The sequence below is a fragment of the Erpetoichthys calabaricus genome, chromosome 1 (assembly GCF_900747795.2).
Source record: "Erpetoichthys calabaricus chromosome 1, fErpCal1.3, whole genome shotgun sequence".
Lineage (NCBI taxonomy): Eukaryota > Metazoa > Chordata > Cladistia > Polypteriformes > Polypteridae > Erpetoichthys > Erpetoichthys calabaricus.
Genome location: NC_041394.2, coordinates 145,582,707 through 145,601,816, shown reverse-complemented (window position 1 = coordinate 145,601,816; position 19,110 = coordinate 145,582,707). Strand labels below are relative to the sequence as shown.

The window sequence follows — 19,110 nt, the reverse complement described above, 5'->3', positions numbered from 1 at the left end:
TGCAATTTAAGGCAGGGAACACCTGGGACCCCCTTGCTGAGAGGCAGCAGTGCAACCTCCATGCCACCGTGCCCCCACATGATTAATACATGCTTTAATGCATTTCTTCATGAAAATGATATCAAGTATTTATCTTAGCATTCTAAATGTTCAGGGAGCAGCAATATCATGAAATTAATGTATTCTGTGTGGTGATCGCTGCCTGCGCCTCCTCTTAGTGCAAGAGGAAGTCAGTTTAAGAAGCACGTAGCGATTAACATGGCTCGGGGAACACTTAGCACAAAGCATTTAATGTGCTACATACCTTAAAACAGGGTTTGAGAAAATCTAGTAAATTAAAAATTAATTTTAAGATGAAGTTCAGTTTACGATGTAATGTAATGCTGCAACGTTGACTTTATTCTCGTCATAAGCGTTGAGATTACAAGTGGAAATGTCGAGAATAAAGTCAACATGTCATCACACTGTTATACAGTACCCAGGTACATTACACAGTATTGAAAAAAAATAAAACAAGTACAACTTGGCTTGCAGTATTATCCAGCAGTATAGAAACAGTATTCACACATATGAACATAATGGTCCACATCCAACCTTTTAAAAACCAAAGTATCTCCAGACAACAGACATGGCTCGTTTTTTCGGCAAAAGTTCTTCTGTGTCATTATGTTCAATTTTTATCATGTTCAGTTTTATCGTCTGCTACAGCTTCAGTTTCAGAATGAGCTCTGTCCATTTTCACCGTTCAATACCTCCACTAATGCATGTACTCGATTGCATGTGTGTTTAGCGGTGCAGCAGTGAAAAAGGTCCCCCCTTAAACAGTTTCCCGCTGTGCCACTTTGTGAAAGTTGTTTAGGCTATTTAAACCGGTGTTGCGGTATAAGAAAAATCCATATCATAACAAAAATAAAAACGGTTTTTTGGTATGAACCGGTATATCACCCAGCACTAATAGGATGATTCTTCAGATTCTTTTTTCTCAGTTCATTATTCAACTATCTTTAACACTAGAATTACCAAAGCTTACGAAAAACTCGTAAATCCGGCCCACCTTAAATTCGCTCGCACTTCTCCGTCAGCGTCTTTTGTCTTATAAATGTGTCGATAAGACCAAGCAGCAAGCAGCCTGCTATACCATCCTCCCACCGCCACAGAAAGTGCAAAAACCTCTCCCAGTTCAAGCCTTGTTTATCAAGGAGTCAGGTACCAAGAGCTGTATAGGCTTAAAAAATATATTGTTATTTGGAACACATACATTTCATGTGTGTTCCATGTCTACAAAGATCAATGTAAGTGTAGGATGACAGGAAATAAAAGAAATGTTGAACACACACCTAAAAGACAAACTTTTTTCATGTTTTAGAACTAATGACAAAATTTTGACATCAAGTGTATAATGCGTGAAGACTGAAGTCCAAATATCAAATAAGCACTTTCACAAAAGGTACAAATATAACAAAACAAGTGTGTTTTTATTTAAGATTATAACCGAAGAAAAAGAAATCGGGTTAGTGTGGCTTTTTGTTGCGGCTTCTATGGTAGTACAGCGGTAAGAACTGCTGCCTCCTATTCAAAAGGTCACCGGTTCAATCCTTCCCGCGTCCCAAAATAAACGTTTTGAGTAGTGAGCTGGTCTTGTTGTTACTATTAGACAATAAAAACATACATTTGATTTAAGTCTGTAACAGCCGGTGTAAATGTATGGAACTTGTAAAGGTTAGCTTTTTTTTTTTTTTTTTATTCAGTTTTATTCCCTCAGTCGCGCTCACGCTCGCCCCCATCTGACACTGTTAGTTTTCAAATAAAGACGTGTTATAACAGAGGTGAATTCGGATGAGGGCTCTACATCGGAGAAAGAGAACAGAGTCCCCCCCCCAAGAAACATCCACTCACATAAAAGAACAACGCAGCTGAACCAGTCGTAAAGGGGAAAGATGGCACTGTTTGGATGCAGCAAGAGGTCAGGTGTCATCTTGCCAGTCAGTCTGCCCCACACCTGCCCTTCTACGAAAGAGCACGGCTTACAGAGCTCCTTACAGAGCTCAACAACATATTGTGCAGAGTCCTGTTTCTGATTACATCTTGTGATGGTCTTTACATAAGAAACATTTATATGTTACTTATATAAAAGCCAGATCGAATGTTATTTACCTTGATTTATTTACATATCATCTAACTGAATTCTCGTACCATTGCTCGCGTACTTAAGTGTCAACAGGCATTTTTCATGGCATTACATGTGTAATTTGTGAGCATGCCCTTGTCGATCAAACACAAAAAGCTTTGCAGTCTGCTTGTGACTTTGCGCTGTAGGAAGATAAGTAAATAAATCAACGTATATAAATTTCAAATCAAATATTTGTTTTTATTGTATAATAGTAACAATAAGAGCAGCTCATTACTCAAAACATTTTTTTTGAGACATGGGAAGGCTCAAAACTGCAACCTTTTGAATAGGAGGCAGCAGTTCTTACCGCTGTAATACCAAAGGAGCCGCGACAAAAAAACCACACTAACCCGATTTCTTTTTCTTCGGTTATAGTCTTGAATAAAAGCTCACTTGTTCTGTTATATTTGTACCTTCTGTGAAAGTGCTTATTTGATATTTGAACTTCAGTCTTCATGCATTATACACTTCATCTCAAACTTTTTTCGTTAGTACTGAAACATGGAAAAAGTTTTGTCTTTTAGGCATGTGTTCAACATTTCTTGCATTTCCTGTCATCCTACACTTACATAGATCTTTGCTGACACGGAACACACATGCAATAACAATATATTTTTTTAGCCTATACAGTAGGGCTGGGCGGTATGACCAAAATTCTATACCACGGTATTTATCAAAATTATACCAGTTTCATGGTATTCAACTGTATTTTTTTCCTTATGCATGAGTGGATGTTAACCACATTTTCCACTGCAATTACTGCAATAGACTGGCTAAGAATAACCTATTCCACTGTCATAAGAATTGTACAAAAAAAATTTTAATGTAGTCCTGGGCGGTATACTGGTTCTTACCGAAAACCGTTTTTTATTTTTGTTATGATATGGATTTTTGTTTTATCGCAACACCGGTATAAATTGTCTAAACGTCGTTCGGAACGTGACGCAGCGGGAAACTGTTCACGTGGGGCCCTTTTTCACTGCTACACCGCTAATCACAGCGGTGTTGCACGGGGGCTCTTTTTCACTGCTACACCGCTAAATAGGTAGTGGTAGTGTAGGTATTGCACTCTGAAAATGGACAGAGAACATTCCAAAACTGAAACTGAAGCTGTAGCAGACGATAAAGTTGAACATGATGACACAGAATAACTCTTGCCGAAAAAAAGGAGTCGCGTCCGTTATCTGGAGATGCTTTGATTTTAAAAGGTCAGATGTGGACCATTATGTTCAAATGTGTAAACACTGTTTCTATACTACTGGATAATACTGCAAGCCAAGTTGTACTTGTTTTATTTGTTTTCAATACTGTGTAATGTACCTGGGTACTGTGTAATAGTGTGACGACAGGTTGACTTTATTCTCGCTGTTTATGTCAAGATTAAAGTCGACATGTTGACTTTATTCTCGTAATTTGCCATTAAAGTAGAACATCGTAAAATGAATATTTAGTTTACTAGATTTTTCTCAAACCCTGTCATAAGTTATATAGCACATTAAATGCTTTGTGTTAAGTGTTCCCCGAGCCATGTTAAATCGAGTACATGCTTCTTAAACTGACTTCCTCTTGTACTGAGGAGGCACCTGTAGCGATCGCCACACAGAATACATTCACTTCATGATATTCCTGCTCTCAGAACATTTAGAATGCAAGGATAAATACTTAATATCATTTTCATGATGAAATGCATTAAAGCATGTATTAATCATGGAGGTTACACTGCTGCCTTGCAGCAAAAGGAGTCCTGGGTGTTCCCTGCTTTGAATTTGCATTTGTTTCTGGTCGGTTTACTCGGCGTGCTTCAGTTTCCTTTCAAAGTCATGTAGGATGTGGGATTTTGCTGTGCGATGTGCTGGCGACTCGTTCAGAATTTATTCCTGCCTTGCACACAATGTTTGCTGGGATGGGCGCAACCCTGAATAGATGGCATAATTAAACATGTATAGCGAAGATATTTTTAAAGTTCTGAACACTCCGTGGGCTAAGTTTATAACTAGTTTCAATTTCACAAAGACATTTATCGTGTGGTGATTGGTTATGTGGAGAAAGAAAAAGGAAGGATAGGAACTGGGGTTTTGGTACGTCAGGCAGACAGCACGCGTGCAATAAAGAAAGTCCGCTCAGAAGAACATGCATTGAATTCTGTGTTTGTGTCTCCAACCACCAGATCACAAACCCAACATTTACACAATATTTAAGTTAAACCTGTGCGATAGCTATTCATACATCCAGTTTTTTTGGAGCCTCGTCACACCTGCCATAAAGGTCTCTACACTGAACGTACACCTGGGGACCCCTTACTGCCAGGGAGCAGCACTACAGCCTCACTACCGTGCTTGTTTAATACCTGCTTTAATGCATTTCATCATGAAAATGATATCAAGTATTTATCTTAGCATTCTAAATTTTTAGAGAGCAGGAATACCATGAAGTGAATGGATTCTGTGCAGTGATTGCTGCCTCCTCTTAGTGCGGAGGAAGTCAGTTTAAGAAGCATAGTGATTAACAACTGGGTCGGGGAACACAACACAAAGCATTTAATGTGCTGCATTAACTTATGACGGACTTTGAGAAAATCGAGTAAATTAAACATTGATTTTAGGATGAAGTTTAGTTTATGACATTCTACTTTAATTATGAAGTAAACTATGAAAATAAAGTGGAAATTTCGACTTTAATCTTGACATAAGCGTCAAATTAAAGTGGAAATGTCGAGAATAAAGTCAGCATGTCGACTTTATTCTTGACATATACCGGTAGTTTGTTTTTTTTCTTCCCTCTTTACTGTATTTTTTTTTTCTTCACCGTGGCCCTACTGCACTTCCGTAGGGCTATACCACAAATAGCATTATACAGTAAATGCAAGTTGCAGTTATTTTATTTATGTATATAGCTTAGGTTGAAGCAAGGTTCATATTAATGCAGTTTGCCTAAATGATGGTACAGTTGGTAAGGATGTCATCACAAAGTTGCACTTGTTTTATTTTATTTTATTTTAATTTGGTGAATACTGTGTAATGCACCTGGGCTTGAAGTCTTGAAGTAATAGTGCAGCTATCAGTAATAATACTATTATTTTATTTTATTGTTATTATTTATTAGTTTAAATATTATGCAGTTTATTGATGGTAAAGTTTTTGAAAAAGTCACTTTAACGTGTCAGTGGACAGAGATGGTTAACATTAACAAAGTGTAGTTGGTTCACAAAAAATATTTATTTATTACTTTTCTAAGACATGTTCAGTTCAATACAACTTTTGACAAGCACCTCTGGATATTTTACTAAGTCTAAATGCCTCTTTGGATGGTTGAAAATATGTTGTCAAAATCATAGTTTAAGTTTTTGCAAAATTTGTTCAATAAAAAGGTTCTATATTTTGACTGCAACTGTCATGCAATGTGATTCCTTCTCTTCATTAGTGTCACCCCCTTGAAAACTATCACTTTATGGGGCCATGCAAACCTGTATTAATACTTGTGTGCACATTAAAATGCTTTTTTGTACAATGTACAATTCTCATAACAGTGGAATAGGTTATTCTTAGCCAGTCTACTGCAGTAATTGCAGTGGAAAATGTGGTTAACATTCACTCATGCATGGGGAAAAAAATACAGTCCAATACCGTGAAACCGGGATAATTTCGAAAAATACCGTGATATACAGTGGTGTGAAAAAACTATTTGCCCCCCTTCCTGATTTCTTATTCTTTTGCATGTTTGTCACACAAAATGTTTCTGATCATCAAACACATTTAACCATTAGTCAAATATAACACAAGTAAACACAAAATGCAGTTTTTAAATGATGGTGTTTATTATTTAGGGAGAAAAAAAATCCAAACCTACATGGCCCTGTGTGAAAAAGTAATTGCCCCCTTGTTAAAAAATAACCTAACTGTGGTGTATCACACCTGAGTTCAATTTCCGTAGCCACCCCCAGGCCTGATTACTGCCACACCTGTTTTCAATCAAGAAATCACTTAAATAGGAGCTGCCTGACACAGAGAAGTAGACCAAAAGCACCTCAAAAGCTAGACATCATGCCAAGATCCAAAGAAATTCAGGAACAAATGAGAACAGAAGTAATTGAGATCTATCAGTCTGGTAAAGGTTATAAAGCCATTTCTAAAGCTTTGGGACTCCAGCGAACCACAGTGAGAGCCATTATCCACAAATGGCAAAAACATGGAACAGTGGTGAACCTTCCCAGGAGTGGCCGGGCCGACCAAAATTACCCCAAGAGCGCAGAGACGACTCATCCGAGAGGTCACAAAAGACCCCAGGACAACGTCTAAAGAACTGCTGGCCTCACTTGCCTCAATTAAGGTCAGTGTTCACGACTCCCACCATAAGAAAGAGACTGGGCAAAAAACGGCCTGCATGGCAGATGTCCAAGACGCAAACCACTGTTAAGCAAAAAGAACATTAGGGCTCGTCTCAATTTTGCTAAGAAACATCTCAATGATTGCCAAGACATTTGGGAAAATACCTTGTGGACTGATGAGTCAAAGTTGAACTTTTTGGAAGGCAAATGTCCCCGTTACATCTGGCGTAAAAGGAACACAGCATTTCAGAAAAAGAACATCATACCAACAGTAAAATATGGTGGTGGTAGTGTGATGGTCTGGGGTTGTTTTGCTGCTTCAGGACCTGGAAGGCTTGCTGTGATAGATGGAACCATGAATTCTACTGTCTACCAAAAAATCCTGAAGGAGAATGTCCGGCCATCTGTTCGTCAACTCAAGCTGAAGCGATCTTGGGTGCTGCAACAGGACAATGACCCAAAACACACCAGCAAATCCACCTCTGAATGGCTGAAGAAAAACAAAATGAAGACTTTGGAGTGGCCTAGTCAAAGTCCTGACCTGAATCCAATCGAGATGCTATGGCATGACCTTAAAAAGGCGGTTCATGCTAGAAAACCCTCAAATAAAGCTGAATTACAACAATTTTGCAAAGATGAGTGGGCCAAAATTCCTCCAGAGCACTGTAAAAGACTCATTGCAAGTTATCACAAACGCTTGATTGCAGTTATTGCTGCTAAGGGTGGCCCAACCAGTTATTAGGTTCAGGGGGCAATTACTTTTTCACACAGGGCCATGTAGGTTTGGATTTTTTTTTCTCCCTAAATAATAAAAACCACCATTTACAAACTGCATTTTGTGTTTACTTGTGTTATATTTGACTAATGGTTAAATGTGTTTGATGATCAGAAACATTTTGTGTGACAAACATGCAAAAGAATAAGAAATCAGGAAGGGGGCAAATAGTTTTTCACACCACTGTAGAATTTTGGTCATACCGCCCAGCACTATTTTAATGTGCATAAAAGTATTAATACAGGTTTGCATGGCCAAATAAAGTGATAGCTTTCAAGGGGGTGGCACTAATGAAGAGAAGGAATCACATTGCATGACAGTTGCAGTCAAAATATAGAACCTTTTTATTGAACAAATTTTGCAAACAACTATAATTTTGACAACATATTTTTAACCATCTAAAGAGGCATTTAAACTTAGTAAAATATTCAAAGGTGCTTGTCAAAAGTTTGCACTGAACATGTCTTAGAAAAGGAATAAAGAGTAAATATTTTTTGAAAACCAACTACACTTTGTTAATGTTATCAATCTCTGTCCAATGACATGTTAGCTATACGGATTGTAAAGGTGTTGGTTATCTCAATCTACCGCTTGCTTTTTTTTTCGTAGGCAATACCTCTAGCAAATGCGTCTACAAGTAATGTCTGACTCGAGTGTCCTCTAGCTTTTTCAGTTTTACCCGAGGACGTGGAGGGTGCCAATCTTAGTTCCATACATTCATAGTACTCCAAAGCATGTTTGCGGCTAAGGTGGTGCAGCAAATTGTTCGTGTTGCCGCCTCCAGCAACAACTTTAGCTCCACCACATTTACAGTAAATAGTTGTTTGGTCCACATCCAACCTTTTAAAACCAAAATCTCCAGACAACAGACACGGCTCCTTTTTTCGGCAAAAGTTCTTCTGTGTCATCATGTTCAACTTTTTCGTCTGCCACAGCTTCAGTTTCAGAATGTTCTCTGTCCATTTTCACTGCTCAATACCTCCGCTAACACATGTACTCCGTTGCAAGCGTGTTTAGTGGAGTAGCAGAGAAAAAGGTCCCCCCTTAAACATTTTCACGCTGCGCCATGTTCTGAACTTTGTTTAGGCTATTTAAACCTATAAGAAAAATCCATTATCATAAAAATAAAAAACGGTTTTCGGTATGAACCGGTATACCTCCCAGCACTACTATACAGCTCTAGGTACCTGACTCCCTGATAAACCAGACTTAAGTTGGGAGAGCTTTTAGCACTTTCAGCGACGGTGGGGTGGATGGTATAGCAGGCTGCTTGCTGCTTGGGCTTATCGACATTTACAAAACAAAATGCAGTGACGGTGAGGTGCGAACGTATTTAAGGTGGGCCGGATTTACGAGTTTTTTTGTAAGCTTTGGTAATTCTAGTGTTAATGTGAAAGTAAATATTCCAGTCTTCTCTGATAGAACGTCTTCCTGGCTACTCTGTTTACAGATAGCTCCAAGTGCAACAACATGTACACTTCCTCTGTACCATAATATGCAAATTAATCTACCAATTATATTTTCTGAAAATCAGTTGAAAAATAAGAAAGTTACAACTGACTAATGTGAGAACTCCGCATAATTCAAACCATGCATATGTGGTTACAAATTGCATAATTGCAACTTCCTCCATAGCAAGAAGGGATGGGTTAGAGGAAAGCCAGGGTATGTAGAGAGCATGGTTAACTCTGCTGTATTAAATACTGGAATTTGAAATCTTTTCTAAACTCAAGATATTTTCTGTTACTTTTTACAAAGATGTAATATGAAGTGGTACAACAAATTTCTTTCACAGTTCCTACCTGAAAGAGTATTTTTTTTCTATCAAAAATAAAAACAGATAACTTAAATGTCCCCCCCATAAGAATACATAAAATGTTGATTTGTTAAAATTATGTGCCTTTAGTTAGAGCTCCACAGTCAAATTATCACAGTAAAGACGGCTTACAGTGAAAGTATGCCAAAGAGAAAATTTTTTTGTGGATTTTTTCTTTTTTCAATTTTAATTAAATCGAAAAGCTGCACACCCTCTGTGCCACTGAGAATACTGTGGATACAGTTAAGTCTTTATTTAAAGAGAAGCTAATCTCATAATACTAGGGGCAAAACAGTTTTAAATTTAACAGTTGGATAAAAGAATCTTGCATCTGACATTAGGATTTATACATTTTTCATACAAGGTGCAACAGTTTAGATACATGCACATCCAGTGATTTTTTTTTTTTATATGCTAACCAGCATGCCTATAGAACATGAGGGGGGAAAATTCATATAGGAAGGGAAGAGAATGTTCACACTTTGCTACAGATATAGTGACCACTCCTGGGATTCAGACCCACTCTCCAGGTGGTGTAATGCTTATAGCAAAAACTGGATTTAAATCAACTTCAGGTACAACTGTTTGCACCACTTAAGACATAAAGAGATCATCATCATCAAATAGGAAATGGAATGAGACAAGGATGTTTATGTTTACTACTAAAATACTGGATACACTCAAAAATCATTATGAATGAATTGCTCATCATTATTATGAGGATATTATAGGAAAAATAGAGAACCTAAAAGAAAATCCAAACAGACACAGGGATAACAAGCCAGCTAAACACAGGAAACATCCAGGTATTTAAGGTTTTCAATAAATTAACTAAATTCGCTTTTTGGTTTATGTATTTAGAATCACATCAAACCAGCACTTCAGAATATAATATGTAATTTGCTGGCAAAGTATCATGTAAATATCTGACCACCATAATATTCCACCACAGAAGAATTTGTTGCACCATCATGACTTTATTAGTTTTAAGTCTGCAGCATTGTTTAAAATTAGTCATATGTTGGGAAATGTCCAGACTCTTTTCCTTTTGAAGCAAAACAAGTCCTTTGCTATGTAACATGCCATATTATATATAGTTCGTATCTTTTTGTATCATCATTTTTTTGGGGTCCAGAATCCTTTTACCACCGCAGATTCTTTGGCACATTTGCTTGTGGCCAACACACCATCACAGCCTGCTGCATATCATTTGCTGTCGGGAGTGTACTCTTAGATTTTCACATTTGAAACTGTGTGATCCAGCCACAAAATCTGTTTAACCAGATGCACTAGACTTGCTGCATCAGCTCTTGCACATCATCACGTTATACTCCAGATTGTATAAAAGCTAGTCTGGAACTTTCGTTTTTCTACCCCGTTCCTATCTTTTGACTCTGAATGAGCAATATGTCTTTCACAGCACATCACACATGGCTGAGAATTACCACCACACTCTTGCAGAGTTTTTGATTTCCTTTGCACAGAAGACTGGGGTATATATATAAAAAAAAAAAAAAAAAAAGTCTGCTTGAACAGGGACTTTTGTTTACAAAAAATGGTTGCAAAGAAACAAACACACTGTAAGCGTGTAATGCAGCACCATAATTTAATAGAATGACCACATTCAAAAAACACCCAAATATGGAAATTGAAAATGAGTGTTTACTAGCTAGTGGCTAAAGCCACATATTTTCAGTCACCTATCAAGAAATTCTGTCGCATATACTAGTGTTTTCTAATTCAATCTTTTCCTTTGACATTTTTTTTTAACCTAAACATTTTCTAACCTTCTTACCTCAACTAAAACTTCCTTTTATATCAGTATTAACTGGTGCAAGGGAAGGGTACAGTTATAGTCCTAAGGGTTTTCAGATGGTGGAACACAGAGAAGCAAAGCATACACTGGGAGGACATGTGAACACCTTAAATCCAATCATCTAATGTGACATACCTAACGACTGATACCAACCTATTTGTGACTGGCAAAGGTAAAATCAAACCGGTTTGATTTTCTCTTTGGTCTGATCTTTGTAACCAAGAGCTGAGAACCAATGAGTGTTCAGCCGGGAGTACAATGCATTGAATGTAGCAACAAGGAATAAGGAACACATATTTTGAACCTCACAAAAAGAAGCGAAGCTTGTCTGTCTGATATCTTGTGTTTTATGTAGCAAAACATAATGGAAAAGAGAAAAAAAAATAGGAAAAGACTAGGGCTGAACACACACCTAAGCTATTAAACCTTCACACAGCGCTGGCTCTGTCAGCCCACACAGGGCCTGTGAACCTCAGAAACAGAAGAGAAGCTTGTCCATTGGATGTTTCATATCTTGGATACCATAAGAGAATGGAAAAAATAAACTGTAGACACTACTGCAAAACCCATTGCAGCTGTTGACACTTCGTATAGCGCTCTGTCAGGGGTACATGCTACTGGCTGCCAGTAAAAGCAGCAAACACAACTGTTCTGGAAGATCAATGCTCAGTCTGTAAATTTGACATGGGCTGTGATTTTTCATTGTGTAACTTGACATGGCATATCGACAACATCAGCAACTGCGATCGGCAAATCTGACATACGCCATGACAAAGTTGTGCAATGTGACATCAGCTTAAGCAACTGTGAAATGAAGTCTAGGCAGTTATGACTTTTAGTTCACAAAATATAGTTGAGTGTTCTATATAAACATTTAAGTATAAAGAATTAAAAAATTCAACAAAAGTTACAAATGGCTTTAAAAATAACTATTAGATAAACTACAGAAGTCAACAGTTTTGCATGATCAGTGCTACTGAAATAAGATCTACAGAATGAAAGTAATATCCAAGTCCTGCCTTTGTTTTTGTGTCAAACTTCACTTTGCTTTGCTTTACTCTCATAATAGTGCTCTTTTTAAAATAAATTTTTAATTTTTTTATTTACTGGAATTTTGCAATTTGGTGCACTCATCTTGCTTAATGTATATTAAATGCCGTGAGTGAACACTGGTGTGTGAGCCTTTTGAAGCTTTATATGTACCTGATAGGACAAAACCTTGTGTGTGAAGAGGAGGAGTAATCACAATCATTTGAGATTTGAACTACTGCCTTGTAGCTTCAAGGATCTGGATCATGTTCAGTATGAAATCTGCACTTTCTACCTATATCTGTGTGGGTACCCCAGTTTTCTATACCAATCCAAACATCAAAGCACATCCCATATATACAGTTTCAAGAAAATACTGATGAACGCTAGGGGATTACCAGGATTGCTGCAGTAATTACTCATAAAAATTTGGTGTAATCTTTAACTAGGTCTCAATAAACACAATGTACATAAACAAATATTCCACCCAAAAAGCGATTTTTTTTAAATGCTACTTATCCCATGTGGTTTGTAGTGATGGCTAAGAAAACATTCTAATCTCACGTTTTCATGGAGAATTGAACTTATGCTTGAATGGAAGCATACAGTGACCAGCACTGGAAAACAGGAAACCATATTAAAAAGTCCATGAAAAAATCTTGCATACTTGTGTTGCATAATCCACGTTAAGTCTTCAAATCATTTCCTTACATTGTGCACAATGCATGCAATAAAAATATTTTTATATTAATATGTCCACTAAAAGAGCAGTCCACAGCCCTGAAGAACATTCACTCAAAGTCATGCCTGTATTGAAAGCAGAACTCTAGACCAAGGAATCAGGGGAGAGGCGGGTCTTTAATTCAAATATGTAATCCTGTGTGAAAGTGTTTCTGATGTGTGGACATTTTTTTTTTTTTTTGCAGTTATCAATTTAACTATATTTTAGCAAAACATGAATGCATGTTTACTTTTAGTGACATATACATAGAGGCAGTTGCATTTAGATAGTAAATTGTATTTGTGGTTTTGTACACTATACTGTATTATTGTTTGCCCATGTTACATATAATGCAGTCATATATTGTATATTGATTTTTTTTTTTGGTAATTGTATTATTTAAAAAAAATAAAAAATGGTGGAATGAACAAATGAGAAAAGTCTCAAACATCAATAAGCGAAAGTCCTAAATGTTTGTGTTTTGCTGTTTAAAATAGCATAAAAGCTGCAACCCCTCTACCAGAAGGATAATTAAAATAAAAAAACAGACAAATAATTAAAATAGAAAGATGCTCACTTCACAATATTTGTTTGAATCACAGTTTGTATTATCTATTACAGTCCATGGTTAGACCCTATTCAAATTTAAAGACATGCGAGGTAAAACTGGAGAAATCCTTTAAAACTTTTCTCCAACCCCTCAGGCATTTTGTATGCATTTGGGTGTAACCTTCAAACTTGCCACTTAGTTTGGGTGAAAAAAGGAAGCCAATACTTATTCCTACAAACCCTAGTTGCTGCTCATAGTACAATATGCTGCACTTTTTTCAGTGGCTGCAAATGAAAAGGCTAGAAAAAGAGAGATTCAGTCTTTCTCGATAGGAATCTCTCCCTTTTTCCTAGCATGTAATAACATATTTTCCTTTTAGCTAGAGCTCATGAAATTAAACAAAGAAAGCTTTCTGACAGCGTTTACCAGGTAAATGATACGGTACTTTTACTTATTGGGTTTTTCTTAATCGCATCACGGAAGATCTTAGTAAAAAAAAAAAAAATACATTTGTAGACTTTCAACATTTCAAGCCATTCAAAATTCTAATAATTTAAACAATCCTCTTTCTTGCTGGGTCTACCAAAATTTTTTATTTATTCCAAAGAGCTTTACACTCATTTTCTAAGAAGTATTCTTTTCATCAGTGGTATTGACCATTTGTTCCATTTCTTCTATGGGGATTGTTAAAACATATTTAACATTATTGAGCCGAGCACCAACCATTCTAATCTCAGTGTCCAATTTCCTAACAAACACACTTCATCCCTCACTTCCTGCTCACTCAAACCCTCAGACATAGCTGTCATTCTTTCATCTCTATCCACAACTTAATCATGAAGTTCCTCATACTGAAGCATTTTCTATGTATTCTTTCTACGGCTGCAACAAATAATCAAAGTCATGAATAATAACATGATGAAATTAATTTTGATATCAATTAGTTGCCTTGTTATTATTTATGTAACTCACTTTTCCCTAAAAGTCAATGTTTATCACATTTTAAGATAAAAAAGAGACAGAGGTTGTAAATAGGCTGCAGGTTCGGTCAAGCAAAGAACTCAAAAGTATGAAGAAATTTTAAATTCACATCTGGTAAGAAATTCAACTCTTGCTTGATCTGTGAAAATGAACTTACTCAGTACGGGGTCATAACTAAATGTGGGAGAACCTTAAAAGAAAATACATCAATATAATGGTGAAGCTTCCGTCACTCGCACATTTGGATAATCTAGCAGCATTCACTTATTTTATTTCTTCTAACAGCTCAAAATCCTTACCTCATTAACAATATGAAAAGTCTCTTGCGGAGTATTTTTGACATTAATAGCTAGTATTTGATTTTGCACTGTGAAGAAAAAGGTGGCTTTAAATAAGCAAAACTTGGTTCAGCTAGTGGTCGTTGTAAATAAAATAAAATACTCAAGGAAAAATTTGTCAATGGTTGTTATTGGTTTCAATCTTTTTTCTCCTTGATGTCATTGATAGTCTTAAAACTCTAGATTAATCTAAATAATAATTGACCAACTAATCAATTAACAAAAGAGCTGTTAGTTGCAGCTCTAATTCTTTCACAATATCCTAGTTTTGTTTCTTAACCACCTGGTGTTTGTATAAGGCTTGTAGATTTGGGTGATAAAACAACGCCTTTTGTTTTGCATGCTGCATGTGAAAATTCTTGAATTCCAGTTTCACTTTTGGCTTTACCTTGGTGCCAAGTGGACTAGGAACTCGGACACTGAATTTCCAGCATGACTGAAGCCTTTATCCATTTCTTCACTATAACCCTGCAGCAACCCATAAAAACATCTCTCTAATTTTGGCCTTAATTTCTCTTTACATTTTCAAGGCAGTTTTTGTTGCTATTTTGAAGGCATGCTGCCTTCTGCATCATTAGATGCCTTGTACCTCAAATCTCTAATATTTAAAAAAAAGAAAAATTTAAATGCTAGTGCTGGAATAGAAGTTATATATACACCTTAATAAAGGAAAAGTTCAAATTCAAAATTTTCAAACACTTCGGCTTATTTAAATAACAATGAAAAGTTAAACGAAAATTTTGTTTTGTTATTGAAGGTTACACCATGTGGTAATTTTCTGGACCAGCTTTCATCCAGTGAAGGAAAAGTGAAGATGCTGCTTTCATGTATGAATTCTGGACTGTACAAGAACTACTTCTGCTACATAAGTTGTAAAAAATACAATCCAGTGGGAAAGGAGCCTTATAAAGTGTTCATCTTAATATATTATGCCCATTCACAAAAGTATAAAAAAAATACATAAATTAGCAAATGAACTTAAACTTAACTAAAATTCACTACTGTTTCAAAAGTTTCAAATTACCAAATCTCTGAATTATGAAATTAACATAGAATTATTTACGCTATTAAAGGCAAACAATCTACCATGTATAATATTATTAAGTAATTAGATTTTTAGGCTAAAAAGCAACTACTGCCAAATACTGCTCAAATGATTGGTGCAAAACTAAAATACAGTATGCTGCAAACAAACCCTGATCGTAAGGTCTTCCTCTGGTCTATAAACCCATACTGCATGTCTGGCAGCTAGAGTATGAAATCCCAGCAAATAATTTAGGTGCTGCTTCAAGTGAATTTCCATTGTAAATTGCATACTGAACATTTAATATCCAAAGACACATGCTTATTTATTTTGAGGCCTCTAATAATTTCAAAATTTACACCTTTTCAGCGTCATCACTGTAAGGACAATTTTTACATTTACATTTGCTTATTAGACTGCCTTTATTCAAGGCGACTTAAAACATTTAAGATAAAATTGATTACATTTGTTTTGTTTTCTAATTCAGAGAATTTGAACCATTAGCATGAAAGACTGCTGTCATAAGGCTCATCATCTGACAAAACCAGCATAATGGTATCAACCGAACACACCCCCATCAGTGAAATATCAACTCCTTTCTAGATGTAATAAACACTGCAGGTTCTTGAAGACCACAAGCACGTGCTATACAACAACTCGCATAAATCCTCAATTTCAAAGTGTTTATACTGTATTAATCTGGAGGATGATGTTTACTGCACAGTGGTGCTACCCAAATAAAGACCGATTTGTATTCCCATGCTTGACACTTCATTTGTAATAGATTTATTATTATGCTTTGGGTAATCACTCTAATAAGAAACCAGAATCAACATACTTTAAACATAAAAGAGTATGAAAGTTACTCATTGTTTGTACTATTTCATATGTTTTGTATTTTTGTTCAGGTTTATAGTCTTTTTTTATTCAAATTCAAAGCTTTATTTATGTTTAATTCCATTATTATTTGCATCCGGTGCTAAATATGTAATTTTTCATTTTGAATTTCTGTGAAGTGCTCTGTTCTTGGGAAAGGTGCTATATAACTCAAATATATTATTTTTATATTTCAGTGGCCAGTGAACACAGAAACATACACTAATATCAAATGTATTTTTCATTTTAGCATATTGATATTGAAACTAATTTATAACACGGGTATGTATATATTGATAACAATGAAACTAATGTTACTAAATCCGGGTGATGTCAGAACTAAGGACAGTAAGAATTAAAGTTATGTAAAAAAAAAAAAAAAGTCTCATCTATCTGGTAACTGACTGGCAGTCTGAAGACAACTTCTTGACCACTAACAGTATTATGGCAAATTGCGTTCCAGTTATTATCCATAAAACGGCCATTGGAGTTTCCTGGATCGTTTTTCCTGATGTTTTATTACCCATAATCATTTTAATTAATCTGATAGTACCCCACGGGTAGAATTTCATTTAAATGTAGGCATGTTGCACTATGAATACTGTTGTATATATCATGTTACAAAATTAAAATGCATCGTTGGGAGAACGTTTATAAAATTGACTCTATATCGATATTCTAGAATCGCTGCAGTTGCACTTACATTTAGTTTAAAAACTATTAGATAAGAGTGCAGTTCATATGCAGTGAAGGAGTTGCGGTGCTGTTCTGTCCCAAAATGCTGCATTCGCTACTAGCCAGTTCCGATCAGACTAGCAAAACGCTTACTAAGCTGTGCAGGTTTACTTTACGATGACACGCCAAGAGTTTGTCAAGGAATGCATTGCTGGATTGTTTATTCGCTCGTTGCCGCCAACTCATACATATTTGCAAACAGCTTAACACACCAGTGCAGCTCCAGTTTAGTTTATTTAATACGCTCAGCACAATTAATAAGGTAATGCAGTTGCCAGCAACTGAGACTACCTGTCACCGCTTTGGAGCTTCTCAACACTTCAGCTCTCAAAAACTGTCAATCTTTAGCGGCCTACTCCTCCTGGAAGCAGCCGCCTGACGGCTGCTGTCTCAGTTCAAACGCTAGCACTTTAATTTTCAAAAGCATCGTACAGGTGAAGTGAGAAGAAGCGAGATATATAAGGAGTCGCCACACTGGAAGTCACTATTAATGGTGAAAGTTAGAAAATAATAAACATTGTTTACCTGAAATCCTTGTCGCTGGATGTCATTTTTTCCAGAAGATTAGAGATGTGGTAGGAGGCGCTCGCCATTTTTGCGGCTACAGTACTCCGGTCGGGCCGGGTTAAAATAGGGGGTGGGAATACTACAGATCAAGTTTAGTAGATGGAAGTGAAGTGGGGATTGGTGTTTTATGAGGTTTTGCACCTCTCTGCAGTCTGTACACCTACGGGGACGGGTGCGATCTTTTCTTTAACGGCTGCAGCGATAACCCCGTGGTGATCCGAATTTCATTCCCGGCTTTCCTAATTGAAGCTGTGTCTCAGTAACTCCGTATCTCTTTAGCGAGAGGAAAGCAGACGCGTTAGGTTAGTTCACGCTGTTACTGATTCTGCTCCAGGGCGCTTTTTTCTTTTTCTGAAGGGTCAAAGTTGATAGTTTCTTATAGGGCGGGACCAAGTAGAAGTTCAGCGGCTGTGGTTGGTTCGCTTCGCTGTCAGTTTGTCATGGATCGGAAGAGTACTTCCTGTTTCCGTTTATGGCATCATGCTCTTGCTGTTGCTCTGTCACTTTCAACTGTTTATCAGAGTTCTTTTGAACGACTTAGAACATAAATCTAAACTATTTAAGATTTGCTGACGTATATGGCTAGCATTTTTTTTATTAACCACCCAAATGCTATAAATGTTAATTTATCAGAAGTATTTTCAAGTAGCTCTTCATTACCGTTTAATGGCGTGGCTTTAAAAAGTAACCAGCGTGCTAAATACATTAAATGATGTAAATACACTGAATACATTAAATTCCTGTATATTAAATATATACCCTCCCTTGTGTTGTAATAAGGGTGAACAAATACCAATAATGTGAAGGCTATTAACTAACACAAAAAGTTTGAGAAATTAATACATGTATTTACAGCGTGTGTGTGGATAAAGGAAGAATGAAATACATTTTTAATAACTATTTTTTTTACAAACAAATGTCATGAAATTAAAGTAAGTCATAGGGTAGTTCAAACCAACGACAGAAATCATTAGAAGCAAGGTCGGAACAACATGAGCGCCTGTCCATCACAGCGTGAACATACACATACTGTACATACACGAGGGCCAGTTTAGCAACAATTCTACAGCAATACATCTACACTGGAAAAAATGTACGTATCAATGGACCACGAGATTGGAGAAGCTGTTGAATGCAAAAGAACTGTAACCAGTTTTAGTTACTTCGCTAATATACAGATATATATACAGTATATATACAAATATATATGTATATAATTTATATATTTTTTTTATCTCAAGCATAAATTGTGTAACTGTACTGAAACAATATTATTTTACATCACTGTCCATTTTTTAAGGGTGTCACTGTATGAAGTATATATAATAGTCATAGTTATTTTTTATCTGTTGATTGTATCATTCATAGTTTTTTTCATCTCATAGGTG

General features: G+C 36.3%; 1 protein-coding gene across 1 annotated transcript in view; it reads right to left on the bottom strand.

Moving 5' to 3' along the window:
• The window catches only part of cand1 (cullin-associated and neddylation-dissociated 1), a 95,046-nt gene extending 76,955 nt beyond the window's left edge, over positions 1 to 18,091 (bottom strand). Inside the window, exon 1 of the mRNA XM_028806955.2 lies at positions 17,681 to 18,091. Within this exon, the coding sequence (XP_028662788.1) occupies positions 17,681 to 17,748 (68 nt within the window). The 5' untranslated portion in view covers positions 17,749 to 18,091. The remainder of the gene's footprint in view (positions 1 to 17,680) is intronic.
• Positions 18,092 to 19,110: the final 1,019 nt, after the last annotated feature.